The 11579-nt window shown below is 38.9% G+C and overlaps 1 protein-coding gene across 3 annotated transcripts in view; it reads left to right on the forward strand.

The window, feature by feature from the left end:
* LOC126240414 (EF-hand calcium-binding domain-containing protein 4A-like) overlaps positions 1–2594 on the forward strand; it is a 794844-nt gene extending 792250 nt beyond the window's left edge. For all 3 annotated transcript variants that reach the window (XM_049947923.1, XM_049947924.1, XM_049947925.1), the window contains 2 exons: positions 235–367; positions 2071–2594. In XM_049947923.1, the coding sequence (XP_049803880.1) occupies positions 235–367; positions 2071–2321 (384 nt within the window). In that variant the 3' untranslated portion in view covers positions 2322–2594. The remainder of the gene's footprint in view (positions 1–234; positions 368–2070) is intronic.
* The last annotated feature ends 8985 nt before the right edge of the window (positions 2595–11579 follow it).

Genomic DNA, 11579 nt, shown 5'->3' on the forward strand with positions numbered 1-11579 from the left:
AAAGAAAGGCTGTACTCCACCTACTGTGAGGCCAGTAGCCTGGTCATGGGCTTGTGCCACAGATTACTTTTACTTTTATTTTTCTTTTGACAAGATTGTTTCAGCTTTTTTTTTTTTTTTTTTTGGGAAAATAACAGTGAATTGTGGCACTAACGTTGTTGTAATTTTTCATGTTCTTTTATGTTGCACCTTAAGAACTGGTGGTATAGAACACATTTTCTGTGCATGTTGCAGTTTCCTTGTGACAAATTTGAGCCAGAGGAGCCTTCAGTTGATGGAAGCAGAGTCACCTCAGCAGTCGCTGACACAGTTGCTGTGAACACGACATCCCTTCAGGATGAGATTGCTCTTTCTCTGAAAGAAAAAGGTAATCACACGTTTGCAAACACTAGAGGCCAGAAAATGTGCTCTTTTCCTTTAACATTGTTGTGTGAGTGATTAACATCATCTTCATCTAAAGGCTATGCCTTGAAAGTGGAATACTATTTTCTTTTTCCTCTGTCCTTTTCTTTTCTTGATGATTTTGACAGTATATTACCTGGGATACATTTATTGTTTTCTGTCTTGGCTTCCTGTTGATTTCTCTCTCTTCTTCCGTCCTCCCTCCCCTCCCCCAAAATATCATTTCTTTCTTTTCTCACTGCTTTCACTTTAAATTCTTTGATTGTAAGTGAGCAGTTGATAAAATCTCCATCCAGACACACTCACAAATAAATTTCTTCATAGATATTTCAGAAAATGCATATACTTCATTTGGTCCTTTTCATTATCAAAATCACTTGCGATTGAGCTTGCTTTATTCAACACTAAAGAATACAGTTCCGTACCACATATTAAAGATGCCAAGTGATGACATACATGTTAAGTTGACCGTAGCCAGAATGAGAACTTATTGCAATATTGACAGTATATTTTACAGTATTCAGTTTCTTTTTTCATTGTACAAAAAATCATTTCAGAAGGTTTGCACAGCTTTGGGCTTCTTCATGTGGTTGATCACATGAAAGTTGAATCTTTATGTGTACCAGCCAGTTCTTCAATGACACCAAACAAAGCTGTGTATCACTAAAAGCTCCATATTATTTGCTCATACCAGTAGAGCTCTGTCGCTAAAGACAGCTATCTTCACCTGTGCCATTCTGCTCCTGCTGTCTTCTTTGCTTCAGCCATTAGGCGTAATCAGACTTCTGAGGTAGGAGGATTTCCTTCCTGCTTCTACTACTGTGTTGTTTCCAGTTCTGATCTTGATCAAGGTATTGTTCACCTTTATAATATGCTTCGTTTACCTTTAAACTGTATTCAATATATCTTTGGCGTCCATTCCTTTCAAATGATCGTGTTTTTTCCTTCCTTTTGTTTTTTCATTCCTCTCCCAGATTGTCCCTTTGCTTCCTTCATTCATTCTCTTTCCCACATAAATTGACCAACTGTGGTGGAAATCTGGAACTGTTCTAAACATGAACTTACCAGTCTTTGACTTCCAGTTTTATTGCTACTGTTTGGATTTTATAGATGTTAACCAGATTATTCGGCTCCCTCTGCACATCAGCCTCATTCTTATAAAGACGTCAACATCCTATTCAACTTCCAGATGCTAGTAATGTTTCATTGCTTATCAACAGTCTAGTTTCCATTGCTAAACACTGTGTCAAATTACTCCTACAATACCTCTTCCCATCCTGAAACCTTCCTGACTTCTCCCAGAAAGTCTTAATTCTCTTTATAACCCTATATTCTTTTAGTTTTCTGGTCAGTTGTTTAGAAGTGGGTCTTTTTAGACTAATCATCTGATAGTTTTTTCATTTAGCCTCGTCTAATTTCGTGTGCAATATGACAATTACATTTTCTTCTGAAATTCAGCTGTGCTGAAACATATGTACATTCATTTGTATGCACCAGTATAAATATTTATTTGTTTAACTGTGTCTCACATTGGCAGCCATCTGTTTAACCTGGGGTTGGGACACTTCCATATTGGTGGTTATGATGGACAACCATATTTATTCTGTGTTCTTGTACAAAACCTCTGTGTAAGTCTGCAGAGAGACATGAAAGTGTAATCATTTTCAGGGAGCCCCTGGCCATCCTCAGAGAATGCTGACAGTACGAAGCTGTCCACCAACTGTGTGTGCAGCTGCTATTCTGTGTTCAGCAGGGGAAGTGAACTATCACACCTGTTTTCTTTCTCCTATCATGAATTTTGGCTCATCCCTTTCATCATAAGATATTTCTGTGTGGGTACGATTGTGAAATACACAACATGTGTCATTGTGGCTTACATTCTAATGCTGATACTGAAGTACAAATGTGAAGCTTCTTAGAAGCACCTCATGATTATGTGGCTAACTGTGGGCTGTGAAAGTACAATAAAATGCTATGCTTTAATTCATATTAAATACAAACCAAGTAAAGGTGCCTTTATTTTCTTACATTTACAAATGTAACTTCTTAAACAAAATGCACTGTAAAGTAGGAGAGCAATAATGATTCACTGACCTGTGTGTGTCCCTTATTTTAATATCAAAACATTGTTAATGACCTTTGTAAGAACTATTTTTGGAATAAATATTTTGTCATCAGTGAGAATAATATAATTTGCAGTTATGTAATGAAATGAGTTGTAGTTTACAAACCATGCAACACAATCTTACCTCTATCACCATCAATCCTAAGACATGAATTGGGATGTAATGTCAACCATTCAAGGGTACTGGGCATTTACATTTGTGAACTATTCACAGTTGTAGTAACTGTTACCAAATTACTGTACAAAATTCAATATTTCCTGCTGAATCTAAATAAATTACATCAAATAACTTATAGCTACCAAATATTTCATGTGCCGATTCACTCAAAACAACAAAGATAATACCTAAAGCCAAAGATAATAAATAACTTGTGTAGTTTTATGCAGTTATGTTCATCACTTTTGTTAAGTAACTAACACACAGCCGGCTGTTGTGGCTGAGCAGTTCTAGGCCCTTCAGTGTGGAACCGCGCTGTTGCAATGGTTGCAGGTTCGAATCCTGCCTCTGCCATGGATGTGTGTGATGTCCTTAGGTTAGTTAGGTTTAAGTAGTTCTAAGTGAAGGGGACTGATGTCCCATAGTGCTCAGAGCCATTTGAACCATTTAAACAAACACGCAGAAATGCCTCCAGTTACTAATGTACTTAACCCTTTAACTTCTCTGGACGTGTTAACGCGCGCACCTTTGTGCCTGCCCCTGTGTGCCCTGAACGTGTTTACGCATGCCATCATTCCTTCTACCTGGTACTCTGAATGTGTCTATGTGTAGACACGATCAGAGTACCAGATGGAAGGACTGGTGGCGCACATAAACACGTTCAGAACACACAGGGACAGGTACAAAGGCACACGCATTAACAAGTCCATAGCAGTTAAAGGGTTAACAAAAGGCATAAGTATGATACATGGTTTTGAATTATACAGTGTGTCTCAGGAGGAATAGTCAATATCCAGGGATATGACAGGAACTGTCAGTCTAAGCGAAAAAGTCTAGTAAATATGGGCTCTAACATTCATACCATAAGAACTATGGGCACTTGTTCAGTAGAAGAGGCCTGCTTCACAGTAACAGAGATAAGCAAGTAGTAGATACATGTTTCACACTAATAAAGATACACTAGTGCTCTTAGCTCTTAAGGTATGCATTTTAGAGAACATGTTTACTAGACAATTGGAAATTTGTGGTAAGGTCTTATGGGACCAAACTGTTGAGGTCATTGGTTCCTAAGCTTACACACTACTTAATCTAATTTAAACTAGCTTATGCTATGCACAACACACAACACACACACCTATGTCTGAGGGAGGACTCGAACCTCCGACGGAGTGGGGGGGGGGGGGGGAGCCTCATGTGCTAGACAATCTTTTCTAGTTTTGACACAGCAGCAAAGATTATGAAGTGCTCTCAGCTCTTCAGGTATGCATTTTAGAGCCAGTGTTTACTGGATTTTTTTGCTTTGAATGACAGTTCCTGTCGTATCCCTGGACACCGACTATTCATTCTGGGACACACAATGTATATTTTGAAGCCAAGTATCATACTTATATCTATGTTTAAATGCCCTAGTGACTGGAAGCATTTTTGTGTGTTGGTTGTTTAACAGAATGTAATTAACAAAAAGTGATTAATGTAACTATTTCCAGCTACACAAGTCATTTCTCATCTTATCTTTAACTTTAGGAGTTATTTCTGTATATGTGCTTAGTGTGCTTAGTTGCTTTTAGCAAACATATCCTTAAAAAAAAAAAAAAAAAAAAAAAGCATGTGTAACGACAACAGTAAACAAAACAAGCTTGTTACCTGGGGACAAATAAAGAAAAAAGCACCACAAAATAAAATAATTGGCAAGCTGTAAACTGTGTAGGAGACCTAAAGCTACGAGCATAAACAACCAATAGCTTCATGTAAGAAAGAAAATAGTCAAATAAGGCTACTGAAGACAGCACAAAAATTAGTGAAACATTTCTTTTAGAAGGCATGGAAAGAATAATAATTACAACACTTACAAGATGACTAATAGATCTTCCATTTGTTTCCAGGCGTGAGTCTACAGTCATGGTACACAGTGCAATCTCCGCATCACAATACCGCAACATGATGACACTGAAACAAAAATAAAATCACACAGTCCATTGATGAAATGTAGTATTGAGGTTAAAATGCCCTCTCAATCAATGTTCACAATGAAAAATCACTAAAATGATGTGTTCCATAGAAGCAACCTTCATCATCAGAATCATTGTACAAGAATCTTATAAAACTGCTAAAGATAAAAAAAAAAAAAAAAATAAAAGTATTACGAATTCTAGGTAACTTAACCTGTAATAATGTCTTCCTTAAATGTGTTTCAACATCACCTGTCACGATAGTAAAATAAACTAAAATGAATCAGCATATGCAGTCTATAAATATGGACACCGAGCGAGGTAGCGCAGTGGTTAGACACTGGACTCGCATTCGGGAGGACAACGGTTCAATCCCGCGTCTGGCCATCCTGATTTAGGTTTTCCGTGATTTCCCTAAATCGCTCCAGGCAAATGCCGGGATGGTTCCTTTCAAAGGGCACGGCCGACTTCTTTCCCCATCCTTCCCTAATCCGATGAGACCGATGACCTCGCTGTCTGGTCTCCTTCCCCAAACCAACCTATGAATATGGACAATGTCACAGCAAAGGCTTTCTGCATGCACCGTCCATTTACGTAGAGTAAAGGCACACCTGAATACAAACATATATACTACCTGATTAAAAGTATCTGGACATCTGGTAGTGGATGTTAATAAGGGGTGTGTCCACCCTTTGGCTTTATGATGGCTTGAACACTGCTGCAAATAGTTTAAGTGAGGTGTCTGAATGTCTATTGAGAAATGGCACCCCTTTCTTCCTCAGTAGCTGAAGCCAGAGAAGGTATTTACGTTGGACACTGCAATCTGGAGCAAAGTCGACATTCTAAATAATCCCATAGGTGTTCCATTGGGTTCAGGTTGGGTCTCCAAGCAGCCAGAAGGTAACTGTTGGATGCTGCAGTCTGTAGTGAAGTTGACATTCTAACTAATTCCAGTGGTGTTCATCATGTCTAGACTGGGAATCAGGCAGGCTGGTTCTGTCGAACTGCCACAGTGTATACCAGGATTCATTACCCATTTCCTGTAATCCACTGTCCATTGGTGTCGCACTTTACACCATCTCGAGTTTCACTTAGCATTGACTGTAGAAGTGTGTGGCTTGTGAAGAGTTGCTCAGCCACTGTGACTTATTCTTTGCAACTGCCTACATGTAGTCATAATGCTAGCAAAACTGCAGGTGACACTTTGGAAATTGTGAGTGGTTCCTAACACTCATTTCATGTGGTGTTTTACAGCCACCTTCTGCAGTACTCCAGGGTCCTTGTTCATATGTACATGAGGTATGCCTGCTCTTGCTTTAGTTGTGGTTGTTACTTCACATCTCCACTTCACTATCACCTCACCAACAGTCAACTCAGGCAGCTTTAGAAGGGATGAAATTTCCTTGATGAATTTGCTACTCAAGGTGAAATCTAATGATCAGTCAATGTTTGAAGTCCCTGAACAATCCTGACTCACCCATTCTGCTGTTACAGCTTCTCTGCTGACAACACAGTGCACTCTGAATTCTTTTATTGTGGCAGGTCTGCCTCTCAATGGCACCTAGTGGTCAAATCTGCATTACGTAGGGGCGTCCAGATACTTTTGATCAGGCAGTTTATGTAGCGTAACTAAGAGCGTTGCGTGCATTATTGAGAAATCAAAGACACACTCACCAATGATGAACGATAATGCACACCCGTATGGAGATGACTGGGAGTCCAAAATTTGTCACACACTGAATGACAGGAGTATTACATCCAGTAAAATAGATAACTTCACACTGATATTATAGCAGATCTATAAAAATTTAAGAAACAATTGTTTGCACATCTTGTAACTTGTTCATTTAACATATTTTCATTATTTCTGCTATGCATAGTAATTTGTAACTATTTCAGTTGATCCAGTTTTTACCGTTATCCTTTATGTCCAATATTATGAGGGCTTCTTCAAATCCCAAAAAAGAATGTCACTATGTTCCTTGAACCTCAATTTAAAAGTCCCAACAGTCTGACTAATGTAGTTGCAACTGCTACACTGAATTTAACAGATACTATCCCTATCATGTTCATCAACATATTGTTTTAAATTATTCATTAATTTACATCATTACATGTTGTTGGCTTTTAAAAGAGCCTTCAGCTGTAAACAGCTTAAAAATATTAGCTGCTTTTGAGCTAAAATACTGAAAAACAGATTGTGACACTCTTAATATTCTGTGTGGCTTTCCCATTTACCTTTGTGTGCTGTTTCTTACCAAGTAATTTAGTCACTTTGTTTTCATGATGTCAGTTAGCTGTAGCAAGATTTCTTCTAATATTCAGCTCAATCATTGTATCATGTTTGCTCATCAGTACTTTAAAACGCTCTGTCGACTATACAGTGAACAGTGGGTAGTTTTTGTCCATTTGGATGACAGAAGTTATTATGTATCAAAATATCCATTAACGTCAGCTTCCTGTACACTTTAGAGGCATGTCTATCATCTTCATGATATTTAGATTGAGGAGTAGCAGTTTGCCTTATTTTCTTGTTCGATGGTGAATTCAACTTTATTGTGCAAATCATTACATTTATTTAAAATTTCTGTAACCTTCCATTCCCCTGATTTGTCAAAAGCAATAATTGTCCATATTGTACTTATAGTGTAGGATTTTATCGATAGGATTCTGGGCATTAATGAAGGATAAACGCCCAAGCACATAGTCAGTCCAACATTTACCATTAAAAGGTAAATACATAGTTATACTTAAGAACAAATATCGAATCTTGTAGGCTTGCCTCTTTAAAATTCATCAATTTTAGTCCTTTTGCATTGTGAACGGTTGTTGAGATTACGTTTTAATACTGATTTTCAACAAGCACAACTTAATATCCAGCTCAGAAAAATCAGAGTGTAGTACTGTGAGATAATTCATTTTCTGAATTCCATGGAGGCCAACACTGTAGTAATCCATGCTGTGTGGCTTTAAGTATACGGCAGTACTGCGCAATTGTGTAATGCAGGTTCTAGGTGGCACACATGCTTCTGAACGATGACAAATGAAATGACTGATCATCTGGCAGTGAAGAATGAGGAATCGCAAGAAAGTTGAGGTTTGTGCTCCTAGTCCAGCATATCATAATCAAGGCAACAGATGAAAAAGTGAAACTCAGTATGGATTAATTTTCGGCTCTTTGACAACATTTTGAGCATGACAAAATTGTCTCCATTCTGCGTTCCAAGCCTGCTTGGATCCATTCAAAAAGTCTGTTGAACTAAGGCAGCAAAAGAATGTTATAGCCGCATCTGGACAATCCAGGTATCTTCGTTTTAGTCATGAGTTAATCAGTTTGATCTAGATTCAAAGGAGAAAGCAAATTGTGGAAAGTTGTGAGTTCACTACCACTAACAAAGGTGAAGACACTGTCAGTGTTGGAATTATGGTGCTGACTGTTTTGTTTCTATTTTATTTTTATTTTTGTTGGGAAGGCAGGAGTGCCTACAATGGCGTGTTAGGAGATTTTGTCCTAAGGGGCAACTGTCACAGAAGCATATTACCAAACTGTGCTGACGACGTCAAGGGTGGCTGTCTGGTTGAAGCATTTTGGGAAGGTGTCTGAGGGTTCTCTTGCTGTAGTACAACACTCTAACTCTTTCTGTACACATTCAGATTCCTCACCACCACATTCTTCTAACAAGGCATCGAGTGACTCATTCCCCTTTCCTTGGATGAAGAAATCTAAATGTAGCATGCAGAATGATGAAGAGGCAGTTTTGCAGGTGGAAGAGAGAAAATGCAGACCTCTATAAGTAAGATGTCAGCCAAGTCATCCATCACTGGGAAAAATGTGTTGCCTTGAAGAGTGAACGTGTAAAGAAAGACAGACACTTTCAATAAGTTTGATGATCATTGCCAGATTTTTTTTGTAGGGGATAATTATGATTACACCTGGTAGCTGCTTGCTAAAAATATGTCAGACAAGTAAATATGTCAGACAAATAAATAATATAAATAATAATAATAAAAGAACACTTTTACACTGCAATGTTTTTATTTTGTCTGGAAAATGTTCCACCCATTCTCTAAAGTGGATATCACTAACAATTTGTTTTCCTTCTAAAATCAACATCTCACTGATTTTGGAGGATTTCAAACTCATTTTTAAGGTAAGAAAATGGGAAGCTGCAGTAGAGAAAATGTATATTGCCATGAATCTGATGACAACTAAAATATGTGTATAGTGTTTTTAGTGTGAGCAGTGACTAGAGATGAAAGAACGGTGTAGCACTACTTTTGTAAGTTGGGGAAACAACTTGTTTGCAAAAAAAAAAAAAAAAAAAAAAAAAAAAAAAATGCATATACAAAACAGTAGCGTAGGCTAGGGATAAACGAAACGAGGTTTTAAGGGAGTGGCCTTATATTCGTGAGGTTCACAGTATTAACCCCTATTCAACTATCTTGCTTATATTCGTGAGGTTTGCAGTATTAATCCCTATTCAACTATCTTGATTTTCATGTTTCCCCATTGATGGGAAATGCTGTGATGGTTCCTACTGTGAGGATACGACTGACCACTGGGTCATTCACATCGAACTTCACTGAAGAGCCAAAGAAACTGGTACACCTGCCTAGTATCATGCTCTTAATGCCATTTTAAGAGACAGTCTTCGTGTCTTCCGATCTGGTCATGTAAACGTAGAAAAGTTGTGAAATGATTTCAAAGAGACAGTATCGACAGCAATTGAGAGATATATACCACATAAATTAATAAGTGATGGTACTGATCCCCCATGGTACACAAAACGAGTCAGATCGCTGTTGCAGAAGCAGGCGAAAAAAAGCATGCCAAATTTAAAAGAACGCAAAATCTCCAACACTGGCAAAGCATTACAGAAGTTCGAAATATAGTGCGTACTTCAATGCGAGATGCTTGTAATAATTTCCATAACGAAACTCTTGTCTCGAAATCTGTGAGAAAACCCAAAGGGACTCTGGTCATACATAAGGCACACCAGTGACAAGATGCAAGCAATACCTTCAGTGCGCGACAACAACGGTGAAGTCACTAATGACAGTGCCACTAAAGCAGTGTTATTAAACACGGTTTTCTGAAACTCCTTCACCAAAGAAGACGGAGTAAGTATTCCTGAATTCCAATCAAGAACAACTGCCAAGAAGTAGGTATTCTCGATGTCGCAAAGCAGCTTAAATCACTTAATAAAGGCAAGGCTTCTGGTCCACATTGTATACCAGTCAGGTTTCTCTCAGAATTCCCAAAAATGGAAGTAGGAGTAATCCGCTGAATTACAGGCCTATATTACCAACGTCGATTTGCAGTAGGGTTTTGAAACATATACTGTGTTCGAACATTATGAATTGCCCAGGGGGAAAAAAAAAGAATTATTGGCACACAGTCAGCACGGATTCAGAAAATAACGTTCTTCCAAAACACAACTAGCTCCTTATACTCATGAAGTAATGAGTACTATCGACAGGGGATGTCAAATTGATTCCATTTTTTAGATTTCTAGAAGGCTTTCGACACCGTTCCTCATAAGCGTCTTCTAACCAAACTGCGTACCTATGGAATATCGCCTCAGTTGTGCGACTGGATTAGTGATTTCCTGTCGGTCACAGTTCCTAGTAATAGACGGAAAGTCATCGAGTAAAACAGAACTAATATCCGGCGTTCCCCAGGGAAGTGTTATAGTCCCTCTATTGTTCCTGATCTATATTAACGATATAGGAGACAATCTTAGTAGCCATCTTAGCTTGTTTACAGATCATGCTGTCATTTAGTGTCTTGTTAAGTCATCAGATGACCAAAACGAATTACAAAATGATTTAGATAAGATATCTGTATGGTGCGAAAAGTGGCAGTTGACCCTGAAGAAATAAAAAGAGTGAAGTTATTCACATTAGTACTAAAAGAAATCCACTAAATTTCGATTACGCGATAACTCACGTAAATCTGAAGGTTGTAAATTCAACTAAATACGTAGGGATTAAATTACAGATAACCTAAATTGGAACGATGACATAGATAATGTTGTGGGTAGAGCAAACCAAAGACTGCGAGTCACTGGCACAACACTTAGAAGGTGCAACAGGTCTACTAAAGAGACTGCTTACACCACGCTTGTCCGCCCTATTCTGGAGTATTGCTGTGCAGTGTGGGATCCGCATCAGGTGGGACTGACGGTTGACATCGGAAAAGTACAAAAAAGTATTATCGTGAAGTAGGGTAGATAGTGCCACATACATGATACGTGAATTGGAGCGGCAATCATTAAAAGAAAGGTGTTTTTCATTGCGATGGGATCTTCTCATGAAATTTCAATCACTTTCTCCTCCGATTGCGAAAAGATTCTGATGGCACCCATCTACACAGGGAAAAATGATCATCACGATAAAATAAGAGAAATCAGGGCTCGCAAGGAAAAATTTGAGTGCTCGTTTTTCCCGCACGCCGTTCGAGAGTGGACCGGTAGACAGACAGCTTGAAGGTGGTTCAGTGAACCCTCTGCCAGGCACTTTATTGTGAATAACAGAGTAATCACGTAGATGTAGATGTAGACGGCCCCCGCGAGCACGCAGAAGTGCCGCAACACGACGCTGCATGGACTCGATTAATGTCTGAAGTAGGACTGGAGGGAACTGACACCATGAATCCTGCATGGCTGTCCATAAATCTGTAAGAGTATGAGGGGTTGGAAATCTCTTCGGAACACGACGTTGCAAGGCGTGCTCAATAATGTTCATGTCTGGGGAGTTTGGTCGCCAGCCGAAGTGTTTAAGCTGAGAACAGAGTTCCTGGAGCCACTCTGTAGCAACTCTGGGCTTGTGGGGTGTCGCATTGCCCTGCTGGAACTGCCCAAGTCTGTTGGAGTGCAAAATGGACAAGAATGGAAGCAGGTGATCAGACAGGATGCTTATGTTCGTGTCACCTATCAGAGTCGTA

This window comes from Schistocerca nitens, chromosome 1 (assembly GCF_023898315.1).
Source record: "Schistocerca nitens isolate TAMUIC-IGC-003100 chromosome 1, iqSchNite1.1, whole genome shotgun sequence".
Lineage (NCBI taxonomy): Eukaryota > Metazoa > Arthropoda > Insecta > Orthoptera > Acrididae > Schistocerca > Schistocerca nitens.